The sequence below is a fragment of the Cryptomeria japonica genome, chromosome 3 (genome assembly GCF_030272615.1).
Source record: "Cryptomeria japonica chromosome 3, Sugi_1.0, whole genome shotgun sequence".
Taxonomy (NCBI): Eukaryota; Viridiplantae; Streptophyta; class Pinopsida; order Cupressales; family Cupressaceae; genus Cryptomeria; species Cryptomeria japonica.
The window spans coordinates 481,732,933-481,754,984 of NC_081407.1; the positions used below are offsets into that span (position 1 = coordinate 481,732,933).

The 22,052-nt window shown below is 37.8% G+C and overlaps 1 protein-coding gene across 3 annotated transcripts in view; it reads left to right on the plus strand.

Moving 5' to 3' along the window:
- The window catches only part of LOC131045291 (uncharacterized), a 203,998-nt gene extending 182,907 nt beyond the window's left edge, over window positions 1-21,091 (plus strand). For all 3 annotated transcript variants that reach the window (XM_057978855.2, XM_057978871.2, XM_057978864.1), the window contains 2 exons: window positions 19,778-20,338; window positions 20,525-21,091. In XM_057978855.2, the coding sequence (XP_057834838.1) occupies window positions 19,778-20,338; window positions 20,525-20,719 (756 nt within the window). In that variant the 3' untranslated portion in view covers window positions 20,720-21,091. The remainder of the gene's footprint in view (window positions 1-19,777; window positions 20,339-20,524) is intronic.
- The last annotated feature ends 961 nt before the right edge of the window (window positions 21,092-22,052 follow it).

Sequence of the window (22,052 nt, forward strand, 5' to 3'; positions counted from 1 at the left end):
TCACCATATGCTCAAAATTTTGGTAATTATCCAAACTTGTATGGTCCTCAAGGTCAAGGGCAGCATTTTGCTAGTCAAATGCCACAGTGGCAGCAGCCACAGGGAAATTGGTATCCACCTCAGGCACAAGGGAACCAGTTTCAAGGGAATTGGCAACCTACTCCTCAATGGAGGGGGAGTCAACCATGGACTACCCAATCTTCTAGATATCAATAGCCTATTCAATAGCCACAACCGCCTGCAATAATGCCTCCCCCTGCAGCCACTGTTGTTCCACCTAAACCACCAACGCAGTTGCCCACTCAACCAATGCCAAATCCTAATATTAAATCTCAGCAACAACAAGTTTATTCAGCTGATCCTAATCAATACCCAACCTATTCTCTATCTATAAGTGATATTTACCTCAGATCTGGGACAACTTTGCATAATCCATCTCCTCCAGTTATAACTGAAATGCAAGAAGAACAAGAAATCTCTAATCCAACAACCACAATACCTCAGAAACAGAGACTACCCCCATTTGCCGAGAGATTGCAAGAAAAAGTTCTTACAGAATAGGAGCAAGGTTTTGATATCATAGATCAACTGAAACATGTATGTATTAAAATCCCATTGTTACAAGCAATAAAAGATGTTCCTATATATAGTAAGGCACTTAGGGAGGCATGTCTAAAAAACCTAGCAGGAAGAAGAAGGATTTGCAAACAGTGCATGTGATGGGTCAATTGGCAGATATTATGCTACGAAAGGTTTCAATTCCTAAATATTCTGATCCTGGTAGTCCTGTTGTGAATGTAGTCATTAATGGCACTTAGATAAGGAATGTTTTGGTTGATTTAGGGGCAGCCATTAATGTGATGACAAGAGAAGTAATGCAGCGGCTTGAAATCAATAGCCTCAAACCTACACCTACAATTCTACAGTTTGCTGACAGCTCTACAGTTCAACCTGATGGTATGATTGAAGATGTGGTTGTTACTTTGGATTTCTGGGAATACCCTGTAGACTTTATGATTCTGTCTCCAAAGGCGACATTAGGAGGATATCCGGTGATTTTGGGAAGACCTTGGCTTGCTACGGTTGATGCATATATTGGATGTAGATCAGGCGATATGACTATTTCAGATGGGAACTCTACAAAAACATTAGCTTTGTATTCTCTTGCTCCGCCCCAGTTTGATCAACAACAAGCCGTTTGGCCTATTTTGGGAGAAGAATCTGAGGGAGTTGACTCTATTAATCACCTTATGATGATTGATAGAGGACCATTCATGCAATTCCATGATGAAGACTCAATTCTTTATAAAATTCTGACAAATGAGTTAAAACAAGAACATCAATTATAGGAGTTGGTACCAAATTTTGCAGATTTAGACTTTCCTGCAGCCACTGATATATTGCATACTCTGTTGCCGCAAGAAGTCTGTACTTCTCATTTTTCTGATATATCCCAAATTGATCTTACTATCAAAATAGAAGTTGATTTGAATAAATATTTGAATATCAACAGTGATCTTGCAGATACTCAAAAAGTAGTACTCATGGACTTGCTTAAATGTCATAAACATTCCTTTACATGGGATTACAAGAACATGCATGGAATCGATCCCACAGTTTGTACCCACCGTATCTACATAAAAGAAGATTGTAGCCGACTTAGATAGCCACAAAGAAGAATTAGTCCTGCTTTAAAAGAAATAGTTAAAGAGGAATTGCAGAAGTTGTTAAAGGCTGGGTTTATCTATCCTATCTCTGATAGTCAATGGGTATCACCTTTGGTAATAGTTCGTAAGAAAGGAGGAAAATGGAGAGTATGTGTTGATTATAGAGCTTTGAACTTAGCAACAAGAAAAGATCATTTTCCATTGCCATTTGTGGATCAGGTATTAGACTCTTTGGCTGGGAAGAGATACTTTTCATTTCTTGATGGATTCAGTGGCTACAACCATATTCAGATAGCCCCAGAGGACCAAGAGAAGACTACATTTACTTGTCCTTGGAGAACATATGCATATTTTGTTCTTCCTTTTGGATTATGTAATGCTCCAACCACCTTTCAAAGAGCATTGATAAGCATATTTTCAGATATTTCCCAAGACATCATGGAAATTTATATGGATGACTTTACAACTTATGGTTCTGAATTTGAAGAAGCATTAGAGAACCTGAAGAAAGTTTTGCAACGGTGTGAAGACTATAGTTTGTCATTAAACAGTGAGAAGTGCTTCATTATGATGCAGGAAGGTATAGTCCTTGGTCATCATATCTCTATAAAAGGAATACAAGTTGACCCAACAAAAATTGAAGTTATTCAAAATATCAATGCACCGGTAAAGCAAAAAGATGTCAGAAGTTTTCTTGGTCATGCTGGATATTATAGAAGGTTTATCAAAGATTTCAGCAAAATTGCAAGTCCCTTATATTCTCTACTTACCAAGGATATGAAATTTAAATGGACTTCTTCATGCAATGAAGCTTTTTTAAAGCTCAAGCATGCTTTGACCCAAGCACCAGTTCTTAAAGGTCCGAATTGGTCTTTACCCTTTCAAATTCATACAGATGCATCTGATTATGCAATAGGAGCAGTCTTAGGACAGAAGGTTGATAACTTGGAGAGTGCAATATATTATATTAGCAAGAACTTGCAGGGGCCTGAGTTAAATTACACAATCACTAAAAAATAAATGTTAGCAGTTATATATGCACTCAACAAATTCAGGCACTATATAACAGGGTATCCCATATTTGTGCATACTAATCATACTGCAATTAGATATCTCATTAATAAACCTTCAATTACCTGTAGATTAGCTCGCTAGTTATTATTGATGTAGGAATTTGATATCACAGTTATTGATAAACCAGGGAAGTCCAATGTGGTTGCAGATTATCTTTCAAGGCTTCAGTTACAGGAAGATCCTACAGCCATAGATGATGCTTTTCCGGATGAACATCTATTCCTTATACAAGCCCACACTCCCTGGTATGTTGATATTGCCAATTATTTAGCTGTTGCTAAAATGCCACTTCATTTCTTCCCTAAAGAAAGAAGGTTGCTAGTTGAGAAAAGCTTTAACTTCTCATGGATTGCTGATTGTTTGTTTTATACTGGACCTGACCAAGTCATGAGAAGATGTGTAAGAGAAGATGAATCATATGATATCCTACATGCATGTCATGATGAGCCGTGTGGAAGACATTTTGCTGCTAAAAGAACAACACTCAAAATACTGAATACAAGATATTATTGGCCAACATTATATAAGGATGGAGCACAGTATACAAGAAAATGTGACAGATGCTAGCGCATGGGGAGACCTACTAAATCTAATGAGATGCCATTGTATCCACAAATATTGGTTGCATCGTTTGATAAATGGGGATTAGATTTTGTTGGCCCAATAGATCCCCCTTCTAATGGAAAATCTTACATTTTAGTATGTACTGATTATGTAACCAAATGGGTGGAAGCTCTCGCCATGACACATGCAGGGGATAATAAGGTGGCTGAGTTCCTTTATGAGGAGATATTTACAAGATATGGAGTACCAAGGGAAATTGTATCAGACCAAGGACCACAATTTACTTCAACATTGATTGCAGCCTTGGTCAATGAATACAATATAAGGCACAAAAAATCTACCCCATATCATCCACAAGCTAATAGACAAGTAGAGGTTACAAATAGGGAGCTTGAGGCTATTCTTACCAAGACAGTAGTTGTTCATAAAAAAGACTGGTCTCATAGACTTTCAGAAGCAATTTAGGCATACATAACAACTTGGAAGACACCGATTGGTTTTACACCTTTTGAGATGGTGTATGGAAAAGCAGCAATGATGCCTATTGAGTTTGAGCATAAAACTCTGAGGACAACTTTGCAATTAAATATAACACTTTCTGAAGCACAAAAAGATCGTATTTAGCAATTGAATGCTTTGGATGAATGGAGAAAAATGGTCGTCCAACAGACAGAACTGATACAAAATCAGAGAGCCAAGTGGCATGATAAATACATAAAAGAGAAAAAGCTCAAAGGAGGTGACTGGGCACTATTGTATGACTCAAGATATAAAGATACTATGGGAAAGCTGCAAACCAGATGGTTAGGTCCATATGAGATAGAGGAAGTTTTCAACAATGGAGCTGTTCGTTTGACCACAATTGACCCGGTTCAGTTCAAGCTTTTGGTAAATGGTCACAGATTGAGTCTTTATCATAAGCCTGCCAACAAAGAGGAGTTCCTGCAACAATTTGCTAAAAAGGTTCAAACACAAGTTCCTGCAGCAACTGGTCAAGTTCCTTCTGCAATTGAACAAAGTATTGGAGGTAAGGTTCCTGCAGCCTCTGCAGTGAACATACTTGCCACTTCATAATTCTCCACACGTCATTTCACAACAATATTTCCATGTCTTATGGAAATATTATTCTCCATAAAAAAAAAAATTTCATCCACGTCATCCCATCTCATTTCCTTATCTGTCATTTCATTTCATTTCGCCATTCTTTTCGCACGCTTGCAGGTATGTACATATTTTTTTTTAATTTAATTAGACATTTATGATTTCATTATAAGTATTGCCTTTACTAAATCCGCGTACACTTCCCTAAATCCTTTCAGCCTGTGTGGACATGTGCCAAAGTAAGTTGGGGGGGTGTTTTATGGTCCGGTTTCCAAAATTAGTAATTACTCGTCCTTTTCGGTACCTTGATTTGATTGCTTGCCATCATTCCTTTAATGAGATGTTTTTTGGCATAAGAAAGTAATGAATTCTGCCGCCAAATTTGGAAATAGGTAAGGAAGTTTCAATTCTCAGTCTGTAGAGTATTTTGGTTCTTCGTTTCTCAGCTGCAGGGATTGCTACATTAACAGATTAAGAAATGGGTGGAGATCCAATCTGCCATGAACCAATAATCCATGATGCATTGCTACAGGATGCTCTTTGTGAGCATTATTTCCGGCAGCATGGTTGGATTGTCTACTTTTTGAAAATAATGGATTATAATGAAGAAATTGCCTCTGAGTTTATGCATTCATTCAACGAAGGGGAGGCTACTGTTAAAGGATTAAGGGTCATTGCTACAGAGCAGCGGATAGCTGAGGTTACAGGGTTGCTGCAGGAAGGAGAATTGTTTCCAAAATCAAAAGACGCTAGAAGCGCCAGAGCAGAATTTACACGCCCCACAGATGGACCTCTAATAGTGGACAAGCAAGGAACCAAGAGGGTTTCCCTTCCAGCAGAGTGATGAAGTACATTACTTGCGTAGGAGGTATTCAAATTTACATTCACCCCATTTCAAATTGCTTAGTCATTTACGGCATAGTCGGAGAGTGAATGTTCCAAATTTTTTATATCACCTCATTTCAACAAGTGCCAAAGAAACACGGAAGAATGGAAATCGTTTTATCAACCATCATGGTTTGATAAAATTGCTGGTAGAACGTTCTCTTAGGGATGTTTCACAGATGGAATGGGGGGTATTTGAAGACATATTGCAGTTTAGGGTTGAAGATGCTTCTGTTGCAGATGAGATAGCAGTTGAAAAGGAGGAAATGGGAGAACTCTCTTCTCCCATAATTTTTGCAGAGAATGAATTGCTCATCGCTGAAGGAGCTGTGACTATTACGAAGGAAGAGATGGTTGAGACAACATGGATCAGCCCTCCACTTCTTTTCAAAGAGAATCGACATCTTCTAAATGAAAAAGGAAGGAATTAGAAGGAATTAATGCAGAATATGAACCTATGGTTCAGCCGCAGGAAACTCAAATTTCCCCTGCAGCCAAGAGGCGTAGACCGAAGAGAAATACTCCTGTAGCAAAGCCGCAGGTAGAAACCGTTCTTGCAGCCACTGCAAAGGTTTATGTAAGAAGAACTAGGAGTACTACCCAAAAAGTCCGTCCAGTAAGTGATGCAACAGAGGTTATTTCAATAGAAGCATAAGAAGAAGAGAGCCCATTAGAGGTTGAAATTCAAAAGGAGGATGATGTTGACAGACTTTCAAGTTTGGCATTGTGGCAAGACAGCTTGAGGAACCTGTTGAAGAAATTCCACGTCCAAAGGTAACAGCTATTAGACCTCCATCATCTCTCAGCAGTTTATCTATTGCATTAACATTTTATAGGCAGTGGGAGATAGAAAGGGCTAGATTACGGGGGATTATTGACAAACAATAGAAGGAAATTGAAAAAAGGGATAATAAAATTGAAGAATTAGAAGCCAAAGTTGATACAATCACTAGTATGGTCCCGAAGTTAATGCAATGTAGGGCACCGCCAAGAGTTTATGCTCTGCATTTGAAAGAGCCGTATTTAAATTTTAAATTTAAACCGCATTATCAGGGACCTTAGCCCTTCTTTAGAAACCCTTGAGGAATTTTATGATGCCTATCAGACTTCCCCAATAGCTGTGAAAAATTTATTGTGTGAGCTTTACTTGCATAATTATGTTGTAACTTCTGATAGTGAGTGGAATCCCTTGTTATACATTGGTGATATCCACATATAAGCCTTAATTTCATGGGTTCAGAATGAGATTAGCATGGGAGCACATGCCAAAACACATAGGGATGTTGAATTTGATTGTCCATTACCACTAAGGAAGGAAGCAAAAGAGCCAAGAGTTCTCTATTATGAATGGCAAAAGCTATTGGTAAGGCAAGATGTGAGGAATGAAGAAATATTCCAAGCATATGAGCATTTAGTTCAAAATGAAAGAGCAGATGCAATTGAAGGCCTAACTCAGCGTTGGAATAATTTGCCAGAAGAATTGAAACAAGGAGAACCTCATTCACTGCCAAATTTTCATGCAGCTATGCAAAGAGCCCCTAAATATATCCAGTTAGGCAAGATGAAAACTAATAACTGGTTAGCTTTGATCATTCAGCCCCCTATACTTATGTGGCCATTGTTGGGATGTAAGGTTACAGATCACCCCTATGAAGCAGCTACAGGAGAGGCCAGATGGTCTAGATTAGAAAAGATGAAGGGGTTTTATTTGAATTTGCCTTCAAGAGGAACAGGTCAAGGAACCGTTGGTGACTTAAGAGTTAGTGCCAGAATCAGGAATTTTCCTCTTGCTGGAGGATCAGCAAGACCTTAAAGTTGGGGGGCATGATGAGTTGAGACATTAGCATATTTTTATCCTCAGAACTCTTAAGTTTTTCTCATATTTTGTTTTACATAGTAGTAATGAGGTATCGGAAGTTTACTATATGTATTTCAGATGTTAGCCTGAACCTATTAAAACATATTTTGTCTTTGCCAGTTTATTCCTGCAGCCATGTTATTCATTCCTGTTGCCATGCGGATTGTTTAGGCAATATCATGTGTGAAATTAATAGATGTTTTGATTAATTAAAATAGATGTGTATGTTCTTTCTTTTTGAAATTGCAGGAATAAATTGATGTTGTTGGGAAGGATCTCCTGTCACGCTAATTGTTGTAGGAGATATTTAAGGAGGAGATTGAAAGATCGAATCAGCAGAAATGCTGATGAGCATAAGGAACTGCAGAGGAAAAGTAATTGCGCAATGTTTACTAATGTCTTACTCAAGTAGACATTAGTGTTCAAAATACCGCCACGATGTGTTATGACTGTGGTTTTGTTTAGATCCACATTATCGGTGACTTAACTCCGGCTGTTTCCTTTCTTGATTAGTTATCTGCCTCTTTTAATTGGTGTGATCTGTGTAATAGGAAATAATTGTTTTCTTTTAAATAAAGGTATTTATCTCTTTTCGTAGGTTAGATAGAAAAGAGAGAAAAGAGAGTAGAGGATTTTAGAAATAAAGTTACAAGTGTTTTGTTTTTCTTTTAATGTTGAATCATGTAATGACTTCCGAAGAACAATGAATAAAAAATATGTTATTCTGAGCACTTAGAGTTGTTTTTGGGAAGCTTGGAATCACTCATCCAAGGGGGGCTCACTTGGTGAGTGTTCCTGTGCCTTTGTTAAGATTAGTTTTCTTCTATAGCTGCAGTAGAAGTTCTTGCATTGACTGTTCGTGTAGCCATTGGAAACAAATCCATTGACTGTTCCTGCAACCAAACCAAAATAGAGTAATTTTTGTTTAGCAGCATTGAACTTAGCCAGTATTGCTTGAATGAATTTATGTTAATGCAGAAGTTTTCCTGTAGCCTTTCAATAGTTTCAATTCTTGCTTATCTTTTCCGCATAGATGTTAGTTGTTGCAGTAATGCATGGTAGCTATTGTTTTTTATAACTAGGGAAGATGGGTTCGGATTGCCTTAATGCAACATCCAAACCCATTTAGGACTGGGTCCTATCTTAAAGGTATAGCGTACCCCCAAGACAAGTCCGACCCCATCCTCCATGCCACACTAAATGCAACACACCACAAATTGGCGCCAAAAAGGGACTAAAGCCGACCTAGGATATATGGGTTAAAGACCCATATAAATAAAAGTTAAATTGCAAATACAAACACAATTCAGTCATCCATGAAATCAGCGAATTAGCTCTGCAAACAAGAGGTGCAAAATCACTAAAAAAGGCTATGCGAACTTATCCAAGGATTGTGCGAACTTGTCCAAGGATTGGGCGAACTTATTCAAGAGGATATAGGGCATTTTGGTGCAGTCTTGAAACATGCAAAAGGGTAGATTTGATATATAAAGATCAGATTCAGAAAAGCAAGCTAAGTATTGTATTTGTGCAATAAGAGTGAATACATAATCTGACCTGTGGGTCTTTAATGCTGGGTTTTTCCTCCTTGGAGGTTTTCCCAGGGTATTTGTGTTTGTCTCTTGGTTCCTTGTTTCATTCTTGAGTTTACTAAATTACAAATCTGATTAATAAACTAGGGCATAATCAAATGTTACAAATCTGATTAATAAACTAGGGCATAATTAAATTTTACAAATCTGATTACTGATCTAGGGCACAAATTTAACATGGTATCAGAGCTAAGGTGTCACTAATTTCTGACTTTAGTAAATCATTTATTGCATATTGTTGTTGTTTGTTTTCAGATTAAAATGTCAAGTTTGACGGTTGAAGATAGACTTGATGGAGCCCTTGATTTTGCTGCTTGGAAAGTCCGTATTCTATTGATCCTTGAAGAGAATGATCTGCTAAAGTTTGTAGAAGAAGAAAGGCTGTCCCCTCCCAAAGATGCTGAAGAGCTGAAACAGTTCAAGAAAGACTCCCTCAAGGCTAGGAAGATTATAATTGAATCTGTCAAGAATCATCTTGTCACTGTCATATCAAAATTTGCGTTTGCCAGGGAAATGATCAAACACTTGGAAGGGATATATGAAGTCAACAACCTCAGCAGGGCTCTTGCTCTAAGGTAGCAGCTTCTTCACATGAAAATGAAAGAAGAAGACTCAATCATAGCCTACTTCATGAAGATCAATGAACTAAAGGACAAGCTAAGTACTCTTGATTGCCAAATTTCGGATAAAGATCTTGTTATGATTGCATTAAATGGTTTACCTGATGAATGGGAACCATTCATTCGTAGCATTGGTGGAAGAGCCGATCATCCCAACTTTGAGCGTTTCCAATCTGATTGCATTGAAGAGGAATTTCGAATTGAGGTAAGAGGAAAACTCAAGAACTCTCACAAAGATAATCATGTTCTCTTAGCTAAATCTAGGAATGGTGGACATTGGAAGAAAGAAAAGAGAAGCAAAGATTTTAGATCCTCCTCCTATGATCCAAGGAAGAAGTCAAGAGATTCCTCTCACATTCGTTGCTTCAGATGCGATAAGTATGGTCACTATGCCAAAGATTGTTAGAATGATCCCAAGGAAAGGGAAGTCAATTTAAATGAAGTTGTCGAACAAAGTGAGGATTATCTTCTTATCTCTGCTCTATCCAGCAATGTTCCTACGGACAGTAATACTTGGATACTTGACAGTGGTGCCTCCGGACACATTTCAGGTTTTCGTGAGCATCTTTCAGATCTGATTGAAAAAGACACCAACCTTCATGTGGTAATCGGTGATGATTCTCGATACTCGGTTAAAGGTTCTGGTACTACCTCTTTAAAACTAGATTCTGGTATTTCCTTACAACTCTGTGATATTCTTTTTGTACCTAGTATTAAAAGAAATCTTATTTCCATTTCTGCCTTAGAAGATAAGGGTTTGCAAATAGCATTTTCTGAAGGGAAAGTACTTGCTTGATCTAAGAAATCTAATTTCAAAACTGCTCGTGTTATTGGAAATAGATGTGATAGTTTATATAAGCTTGCAGCTAATCCAATTCAAGCTCTCATCCATGAGGCCCCTGAATCATGTGAGCTATAGCATAGAAGACTTGGACATCTACACTTTCAAGCTCTTCCCTCTCTTGGTAAAATGGTTAAAGGTATGCCTAAACTTAGTTTATCTCATGATGATGCTTGCAAAGGTTGTGCAATGGGTAAGAATGTAAAGAATCCTTTTCATAAAAGTGATAATAGGGCTAAAGAAAAGTTAGAACTTATTCATTCAGATTTATGTGGTTCTATGTCTGTAGCATCTCCTAGCGGTTTCCTGTATTATGTTATCTTCATAGATGATTTCTCTAGGAAAACATGGATTTACTTTCTTAAATCTAAAGAGTCTGAAGAAGTCCTAAATAGATTTAAAGAATTTAAAACCTTAGTTGAAAACACTACAGGAAATCGAATTAAATGTTTAAGGTCTGACAATGGAGGTGAGTACACCTCAGGTAGTTTCTATGACTTTTGTGTTAAGGCAGGAATTAAGAGGGAGTTATGTGTTCTCTACAATCCTTAGCAAAATGGAGTTGCTGAAAGAAAGAACAAGACCATTGTTGAAGCTGCAAGAGCCATGATTCATGATCAAGACCTGCAACCTTTTCTATGGGTGGAAGCATCCAAAACAATAGTTTACATTCAGAATAGATGTCCTCATCGTGCTCTAAAGAATGTAACTACTGAAGAAGCCTTTACAGGAATCAAACCTGACATCAGCCACCTAAGGATATTCGGGAGCCCAGTGTATGTTCATGTGCCTAAAGAAAAACGAACCAAGTTGGATCCCTCTGGAAAGAAAGACATCCTAGTGGGATACAGTGAATCTTCCAAAGCCTGCAAGATCTACATTTCAAGTCAAAGGTATGTTGAGGTAAGTAGAGATGTAACTTTTGAAGAAGATATTGCTTTCAAAAGATCTAAAGGTTCATTATTTGACAATAACGATATGGTGATTGAAAATCAAGATTCAATAGTTGATGCTAACCCTGAGATACATGAGGAGTCCACTGACCTTCCGAATCAAGAAGTTCAGAATGACCCAACAGAACCCATGGTCTCTACCGATATACCTCAAGATATTGTGGTCTGCAAGAAGAGACCACTTTGGGTTAGAAACACAATTCAAGATGCTGAAGGATTTGCTGCTCCCAGAGGAACCTTTAGAGATAGCAGGAGATTCCAAAACCACGCCAACTACATTTCTGTGATGTGTAATATCATTGAGTCTGAACCTCACAATGTCGAAGAAGCTATGTCCCATCATGCTTGGAAATCAGCCATGGATGAAGAGTATGGGTCTATCATCAAGAATGATGTCTGGGACATTGTACCCAGACCCAAAGGTAAGTCTGTTGTTTCTTCTAAATGGTTGTTTAAAATTAAGCATAATGTTGATGGTAGTATTGAAAAATACAAAGCTAGATTTGTAGCTCGTTGTTTCTCTCAAAAGGAAGGAATAGATTATGAAGAAACTTTTGCTCCTGTTGCTAGATATACTTCTATTAGATCTATAATAGCTATTGCTGCAGCCAAAGGTTGGGAACTGCATCAAATGGACGTTAAGACAACCTTCCTCAATGGTGTCATTGAGGAGGAAGTCTATATTGAGCAACCAAAAGGTTATGCAATCCATAAAAGAGATTCTCATGTTTGCAGGTTGAAGAAAGCCTTATATGGGCTCAAACAGGCTCCTCGCGCTTGGTATGAAAAAATTGGTAAGTACTTACTAAGCTTAGGATTTCGTAAGAATGATGCTGATGCTAACATTTACTTAAAGGTTTATAATGATGATATGCTTATTTTGGTTTTGTATGTGGATGATTTATTTCTCATTGGTGAAAATAAACTAATCATAAGATGTAAGAAAGAATTAGCCTCAGAATTTGAAATGAAGGATTTAGGACTAATGCATTACTTCCTAGGGTTAGAAGTATGGCAAAAATCCAATGAAATTTTTCTAAGTCAAGAAAAATATACTATTGATATTCTGAAAAGATTTAGAATGATGGATTGTAAACCCATGCATACTCCTATGGAATCTAACTTAAAGAAATTAAGTGTTTCTGCAGCTAACTCTGATTTTGCAAATCCATCTGAGTACAGGCAGTTGCTTGGATCCTTGATGTATCTAGTCAATACAAGGCCAGATATTTGTTATGCTGTGAATGCCCTCAGTCAGTTTATGAGCTTGCCTAAACTTGTTCACCTGGTGGCTGCCAAGCACATTCTAAGATATCTGCGTGGCACTATTGGTTATGGGCTGAAGTATTCACTTAATACCTCAATCTTCTTGGAAGGCTATTCAGATTCAGATTGGGCAGGAAGTGTCAAGGACAGGAAAAGTACTTCGGGTATCTGCTCCAATTTGGGCTCTGCAGTGATCTCTTGGGCATGTAGAAAGCAATCTTCCGTAGCATTAAGCACTGCAGAAGCTAAGTACATTGCAACATCCGTTGCATCCAGAGAAGCAGTGTGGCTTCACAAACTCCTTGTTGGATTATTTGGTCAAGCTAGTGGTCCTACCACCATTCATTGTGATAATCAAAGCTGTATAAAGATGTCAGTAAATCCTGTGTTCCATGACTGGTCCAAACATGTGGAAACGCACTATCACTTCATTCGAGATATGGTGCAAAGAGGCGCCATTCAGCTAAAGTATATTAGCACAGATGAACAGGTTGCGGATATCCTTACCAAACCCTTATCTAGAGTGAAGTTCGAATACTTCAAAGACAAGCTTGGTATTGTGGAAAATGATACCCTGGTTGAGAGGGAGCTCCAATCTCTGTGACTCTATTTGCTGCGCTGTGATCATTCTTTGCTTGTGTGCAAGAATGAAAAGTATTCAATCTATGCTTGTGTGCTAGATGGAAAATTGTAATTATGTAAAGACCCACTTGTATTACACTTTCTATGCTTGTGTGCTAGAACCATTATATGCTTGTGTGCTAGGTGGGAGATGTAATTCTATGCTTGTGTGCTAGATGGAACTCTAAAGGTTCAGATTATGTATTCTCTTCTTCCCTAGTTAAGAGGGAGTGTTGTTTATAACTAGGGAAGATGGGTTCGGATTGCCTTAAGGCAACATCCGAACCCATTTACGACTGGGTCCTATCTTAAAGGGGTAGCATGCCCCCAAGACAAGTCCGACCCCATCCTCCATGCCACACTAAATGCAACACGCCACAAATTGGCGCCAAAAAGGGACTAAAGCCGACCTAGGATATATGGGTTAAAGACCCATATAAATAAAGGTTAAATTGCAAATACAAACACAATTCAGTCATCCATGAAATCAACGAATTAGCTCTGCAAACAAGAGGTGTGAAATCACTAAAGAAGGTTGTGCGAACTTATCCAAGGATTGTGCGAACTTGTCCAAGGATTGGGCGAACTTATTCAAGAGGATATAGGGCATTTTGGTGCAGTCTTGAAACATGCAAAAGGGCAGATCTGATATATAAAGATCAGATTCAAAAAAGCAAGCTAAGTATTGTATTTGTGCAATAAGAGTGAATACATAATTTGACTTGTGGGTCTTTAATGCTCGGTTTTTCCTCCTTTGAGGTTTTCCCAGGGTATTTGTGTTTGTCTCTTGGTTCCTTGTTTCATTCTTGAGTTTACTTGATTATAGTTTACTAAATTACAAATCTGATTAATAAACTAGGGCATAATCAAATGTTACAAATCTGATTAATAAAATAGGGCATAATTAAATGTAACAAATCTGATTACTGATCTAGGGCACAAATTTAACATGGTATCAGAGCTAAGGTGTCACTAATTTCTGACTTTAGTAAATCATTTATTGCATATTGTTGTTGTTTGTTTTCAGATTAAAATGTCAAGTTTGACGGTTGAAGATAGACTTGATGGAGCCCTTGATTTTGCTGCTTGGAAAGTCCGTATTCTATTGATCCTTGAAGAGAATGATCTGCTAAAGTTTGTAGAAGAAGAAAGGCTGTCCCCTCCCAAAGATGCTGAAGAGCTGAAACAGTTCAAGAAAGACTCCCTCAAGGCTAGGAAGATTATAATTGAATCTGTCAAGAATCATCTTGTCACTGTCATATCAAAATTTGCGTTTGCCAGGGAAATGATCAAACACTTGGAAGGGATATATGAAGTCAACAACCTCAGCAGGGCTCTTGCTCTAAGGTAGCAGCTTCTTCACATGAAAATGAAAGAAGAAGACTCAATCATAGCCTACTTCATGAAGATCAATGAACTAAAGGACAAGCTAAGTACTCTTGATTGCCAAATTTCGGATAAAGATCTTGTTATGATTGCATTAAATGGTTTACCTGATGAATGGGAACCATTCATTCGTAGCATTGGTGGAAGAGCCGATCGTCCCAACTTTGAGCGTCTCCAATCTGATTGCATTGAAGAGGAATCTCGAATTGAGGTAAGAGGAAAACTCAAGAACTCTCACAAAGATAATCATGTTCTCTTAGCTAAATCTAGGAAGGTTTTGGAGTGGTGTGTCATTATAGGGCAGGCCCTATTTAGGGGCACGCTACCCTCTTTAGGTCCAGCCCTACACGTTAACCTTGAAAGGGGAGGCCTAGCCCTTTAGGGGTTCGGATGTTGCCTTTAGGCAATCCGAACCCCCTTTCCTAGTTACAAACAATACTCCCTGTTAACTAGGGAAGAAGAGAATACATAATCTGAACCTTTAGAGTTCCATCTAGCACACAAGCATAGAATTACATCTTCCCCCTAGCACACGAACATAGGATGGTTCTAGCACACAAGCATAGAAAGTGTAATACACAAGTGGGTCTTTACATAATTACAATTTTCCATCTAGCACACAAGCATAGAATGGATCCTTCCATTCTTGCATACAAGCGAAGAATGAACAAAACTCTGCAGTAGAGAATCACTGAGATTGAAACTCCCTCTCAACTAGGGTTTCATTTTCCACAATACAAAGTCTGTCTCTGAAGTATTCAAACTTCACTCTGGATAAGGGTTTGGTAAGAATATCTGCAACCTGTTCATTTGTGCTAATATACTTAAGCTGAATGGTGCCTCTTTGCACCATATCCTGAATGAAGTGATAATGAGTTTCCACATGTTTGGACCTGTCATGGAACACGGGATTTACCGACATCTTTATACAGCTTTGATTATCACAATGAATAGTGGTAGGACCACTAGGTTGACCAAATAATCCAACAAGAAGTTTGCGAAGCCACACTGCTTCTGTAGATGCAACAAATGCTGCAATGTACTTAGCTTCTGCAGTACTCAATGCTACTGAAGATTGCTTTCTACATGCCCAAGAGATTACTGCAGAACCCAAGTTGAAGCAGATACCCGAAGTACTTTTCTTGTCCTTGACACTTCCTGCCCAATTTGAATCTGAATAGCCTTCTAAGAAGATTGAGGTATTAAGTAAACTATAAACAAGTAAATGAAAGAGAGAAAGCAAGTGCACAAGAGACCAACACAATTACCCTGGGAAAACCTCCAAGGAGGAAAAACCCAGCACTAAAGACCCACAGGTCAGATTATGTATTCACTCTTGAATTGTAACAATACAATACTTAGCTGGAACCTTCAACCTCTTATCAGATCTGCTCCTTTGTCATATCAGATCTGCACTTCTAATTTCACCAAGTCTGCTCTTTAATGCACTCTCTAACAAAAATTAGAAGCACCAAAATAGCTTTGTCTTCCTTGAATAAGTTCGCCCAGTTCACTTCTTAATTTCGCACACCAAGTAGCAGAAGAATTTCGCTGATTGCATGAAATGAATGATTTATTTGATCTTGGCAAATGATCTTTATTTATATGGCAGATAACTTTCAAGTCGGCCTTAATTAGAATTTAATGATCTTGAGGACATGCTAGAGATTCCCGATCATAAGAAATATGCAGAGTTGACAGTGAAGCTTAGGTAGTATTGAGAGGATGATCCAAACAAATGCTTGAGGGTACTTAATAAACAATGGCTTAATGGTCTGGGGATTGCTGTAAAGGGAATAGCCAAAACCATATTGAGAAGTGATTTTGTAGAAGAAGTTGGTGACACAATCACCTTGTTGAACAAAATATTGGGTAATTCAATTGCTTGGGAATTCCATGGATGTATAGGTTTATTGTGGTCGTCATTGAGAAAAAGAAACACATTGATTGGAGAATGCCTATGAACAATCACCTCGACAACTAGCTGTTGGAGGTGAGACAATCTAAGTGCTTCTACATGACCACCTACCTTGTATACTCCCTTACCAAAAGAGCTGTCTTTTCCGGTTTGGAGAGAATTGGTGTCATTGGCCCCACTCAACAGAAGGTTTATGAGGTCTACCTTCAGCCTGAACTGAAGGCAAGCATGAAACATTTTAGGGGAATCAATGATGCCTTCCTTTTCTACATCATCGGGATGTAGAAATTGATATTAATAAGCACCTTTTAGTGAAGTTACAACAACAATCATACAATGGGTCAATTTGTTTATCCAATTTTCAACTTTCACTTACATTTGAATGTGTGGGTTCACAAGAGCTTCTTACAAGCTTCAAAGTATGTCAGTAACAAATGGATTCTTATAAAACTTTGCAATCATTTGACTGTAAGATTACAAGTTTCTATCAAGTAAGCACAAGTTGAGAATTCATTTCCCTATCTCAATTAGTGAATTTACTTGCTCATCCTTGGCCCATGCTAAGCATGCAGAAGTAAAAATGACAAGGATGATCATACCTTCTTTTGAGAGGAGTATTGCCTTTGATCCTAGGGAGTTTACGGAGAAAACTATGGGGATTGCCTACAAGCATATCCCAACTATGGATAATTACTGGGTTGATTGTGATGATGAACATGTTCATCGCAAAGAACACTTTGGGATGACTTCTTTCCAAATCCATGATTTTTGCCTGAAGAAGGTGCTAAAGGAAGTAAGTGATGACTGTACTGATGTAATTGACCCAAAATATAATGATTAAAGAATTTGCTCGCAGCTCATTTCAAAGATAAATTGTTCAGTACCCTAAGTTACTTCCTTAGAAGAAAGAGGTAATAAAATGGTTATTGATTGAAGTTGGTCATGGCTTGAGAAGAGAAGAACTTGAGAAGAGAAGAAAGAGTACAATGACACCAAAAAACAATCTCTTGCGAACCACACATCAATGGAAAGATCTCCCAAAGGTGAGGGCACAGGTGTTTCACCATCTCATGTACCTTCACGTAAGATTTCCTCTCTGGAGGTTTTTTCTGAAGACAGTGCTACCGTTCAATCTTTAGAAAGCAAAAGTGATCTCCCCCATCTTCATATGTGCTCAAGGAATCTAGTATGTTGAAATAGCTAACCCAATTGGAGATAAAGTAAAGAAAGATCTTGAGACCTCTGATTACCAAATCACTAGGGTGGATCTGGGAAATCTACGAGGAAAGAGATAAAGAGGGCATGAAGACATGTGACCAAGCCAATGAAATATGAAGAAAAGAAAGCATGTGATCAAGTCAATCATGGCTGACGTGCAAGACATGGCATCCCTCGTTCTAGTTCAACAAACCAAGAAAGAAAGAGTGAGCTCCCCCATCTCCATATATGCTCAAGGAATCATGCATGTTGAAACAGCTACCCAATTGGAGACAAAGACAAGAAAGATCTTGAGGCCTCTGATTACCAAATCACTAGGGTGGATCTAGGAAATCTACAAGGAAGGAGATAAAGAGAGCATGAAGACAGACATGACATCTATTTTCAACAGGATGGACACAGACAAGGAAACAGAAGCACAACTGAAGGACAAGATTGATTAATTGTTACTGTATGTGCGAGATTTGGTGGGACCTGCTCAATCTTCCCTAGTGCCATTTCCTCCTTCCATCACAAATGCAAACAAGGACTCGTCGCTACTTGTGGGAGATGTGGGCAGCATCATGAAGGCCACAAAACTTTGGTCAGAAATCTGCTAACACATGGTTCAAATTTGATAGATGAGGCAATTGTGTTGCACCACAATATTTAAGAACTTGACTTTACCAGCCAATTGGAGGCCAAGTATGATGAAGAGTTGTTATCTTTGGAGTGGAACATGGCACATTTTGAGTTCATGGCAAGAGCCGATTTCTCAGTTTTGGTCAGAAAAGGCATTTTCAATAAGAATGAATCAGGTGTTAGGTTGAATGGCACGGTGCTGCCAAATGGAGACTGAAAATACTAAAATGGAGGCAAGTAGAGACTTATGAAGGCCAAAGAATTGAGTTTTGATACAATGAAAGATATTTAAGAGTTTATCAAAGAGATCATTTGTGACTATTACACTGATTAGAGAACAATCAATTCAGCCAGCAATTTAAAGTGACAATTGGCTGAGCTGATCAAAGGAGAGTTATCTAAAGCATCAGACTTTGATGTGTCTTCAACTGCCAAGTTTCTCAAATTGCAAAGTCCGTTCCGCAATTTCGAGAAAGAGCTGGTAAAATATCGCATAATACTTTAAATCGTAGTTGATACTGGAAATATTCAAATGGGCCAGATCAAGAATCTGTCAGCAAGGCGATCAACAAATTAAAGAAGTATCATCAGAGGGTCAGAGGTCTGGGAAAATAATCAATTCAGATTGAAGATGTTGAGTCATATAAGCCCTCTTTTTCAAAGGATGTGCTGAAGGCCAGGCGAGCATCAAATTTAAGATGTACTTTAATACATTTATGACAATATTTTAAGTCATTTTATTATATAATGTGCCTTTATATCCAAAAACATAATTTGGAAGCCCTAGCAACTTTTAATGTTGGTTATTGTGCTGAAGCATTTTATATGACTTGTGACATTTTGCTCAAAAATCGTAAGTTATGTTTTATTTCTTTTTAAATTTGCACTGCTCCACCAAGAGGAGCTGGAACCCATCCCAATTTTGAAGTGTGGGATATCTTTTGTAAGGGTAACCAATGGCTATTAATTTTGCAATAGAAAACTAGATGGGTATGTGCAGCCTCTTTAAGTAAGATACTTTAGTCTAATAGGATGACCCATTGAACCCAAGATTCCATTTGTATTCAATGGGTGAAGGCCCCATTGCCAACCTCATTTTTGTTTGTCAAAAATATAAAATACAAATATGCCCTAATAAATATAAACAAATATAAAAGCCACAAATGTGTGTGTGTCATGGAAATGAATGAAGTGTTTGATATGGATATGGTATTAAATACGACCAACTTTCAAGATCCTGTAGTAAAGATATAGTGGGATAAGATGGCCTTAAATATACATATCTATCAAATTTAAACTTGTGTTCTATGCCCTTTGATACATACATATTAATGTACATATATATATTTAGAGCCATCTTACTCAACCATATTCATAGGATCTTGAAAGTTGGCCGTATTTGATACCATATCCTTATCAAATACATTATCCATTTTAATGCCCCTCTCACACGTAGATGTATAATGTTTGGCTTCATGCTCAATAATATGCTCAAATTTATCATTGGAATTTAATACTTGTAATTTTCTTGGATTGTTCATTGATATTTATAAAAAGAAAGTGTCAATCGTGGCTTTTGTGACTGAATGCAGGATTTAACTGGTGAAGTTGCTCAACTTAAGCAAGAGTTTTCTGTGGGTTTGGGTGAGCTCAACAGAAAGCTTGATCTTGTTATTGTTGTTCACAATCTTGCTCAAGAGATACCTGGAATGCATCATGCCCATATCAATTCCCATATTCGCCCCGCACTTTCAGTATTTATGGATGAAACCCAAGCTGCTGGAATTCCTTCAATCCTTGCTATGACCAATAAGTTTGCTGTCAGTGCAGATAAGCAAATATCAGTAGCTAATGCAGTCATGGAAGCTTATCATGTGTCTCCGAACATGGGGGTCTTGATCAACTCATGCCCTCATGGACTGCATGGTACAGGAAGTAAGTCTTGTGCCTGGAACTCATCTGAAACAACTTTGGCAAAGACTACTGGAACTAAAAGAATAAAAGGAGCAGCACAAAAGTTAATTTCAGCTCCCATGAATCTTGTTCAGTTGCCTTTCCGAAAGAAAGAGGTTTTTTTACCAATTGAAGGAGTAGATAAGCTACGCAAACTTGTGAACAAAGTGCTATTGAGTGACGAAGAGTCTTCCTTTCAGGTATATATAATTGAGCAGTAATCATGAATAACATGTTCAAGGAAAACTAGTCCATAAGTATCGATTGATAATCTGTATTATATAGATAAGCACCCAGGATTTGCAAGTATTTCTCCTTTCCTTTTATAAATGTGGCTTTGTTTTTTCTTAGATGTTTTTCATGTTTTGTTGTTTATGGATGCAAAGGAACTTGCAAGAGATAGACTGTTAATAGCAACAGCCAAGGAGCAAATGCAGGCAGCAGATGCACTCAGACGTCCACAGGGTAAACTAAACTCCTCTGTATCAGCTTTAGTGGGTGCCTCTTTAGGTGCAGGTTTGGGGATTGTTATGGCAGTCATAATGGGTGCAGCTTCTTCTTTTAGAAGGCCATCAGATTGAATTCACATAGGCATGTTGATTTTCTACGCTGACATTTGTTCACTGCACTGAAAAGTTATGAAAAATGTTGTCAGCCGAGGAAGTACTGGTTTGTTTTGTATATATTTGGCAGACCTTTAAGAATGGCATTTGTCTTGATTATTGCAATCAATGTTCGTCCGCAAGTTGAGTTTCTGATTGTTGATCATTCTACAATGCATATACCGATTCCTAATCGATTTGATCAAATAGAGGTGGTCGGGAAAGAGCTTTGCCGATTGCATTAATCAACAATGTGCATCCTTAATCAATTCTTTTGGGTTATACCTGTATGTACATTTCATCTCAATTTATTTGAATAAAATCTAATATCCATGGGGTGCTTTTTTAAACTATAGTGCTATATGTTGTTTTTTTAATTGCTGGTAATCTCCAATTCATTCGACAACTCTCTTAGTGCTCCCGATAGAGGAACCTAAATACCCGATCAAAGGAAATGAAGTGACACGACTTGATAATTAGGATATGACCAATCCAAGGGGTGCGTTAATCCAACAGCCCCGAAATGATAATTACTACTAAACACATTGGTCAAGGATATAACTAAAGAGTTATTACGTAGAAGCAATTTAGTGAATAGTTAGAGAAATAAGTAAGGAGATCCCTGATTTAAGACAGCGATAATACAGTATTAATTAATAATTAAGATAGCAGACAGGAGAAAGATATCTCCTGCTGCTATAACATCAACAATATATCCTTTGGTCAGAGGCAATTGGATTGTGGGTGTGCTTGTAAAAGCTATGACCTAACAGACCTTAATACCTAGCTCACAAGATGTGGATGACAACACGTATTTTTTAAATATGGAATTTCTTTCTAGCGCACAAGATGTGGATGACAACACGTATTTTTTTAAATTATAATATTGGATCCAAGTTCTTTTAAAACTTTACTCTGGTTAAATGTGTATTTCATATTGGATTTATGTCCCAAGTCGAAAAGCGACTACAGTAGCAGAATCTTAAAAACATCTTCTAAAATGTAAATCTCCAGAGAAGATAAAACCCACAAACATCTACACCATACCTGTAGAAATACGTGTTACATCATCTGTGACTGCAAAAATAGGTGTTACGTAATGAATTTACCGTATACATTTGTGCCAATTCCTTGACCATTTTGTATTGAACTTCAAGTTTAAAGCACAAACTTCTATAGTAAACTTTATTGGTTTTTCTGTGACCTCAATTCTTTTAATATGCTAGAATAAAATTAATTGTTAAATTGCACTTTGTAATCCTGCATCGAAAGAATTGGGCGGGTGGAAGCTGAAGCTAGAAAATTTTCGAAA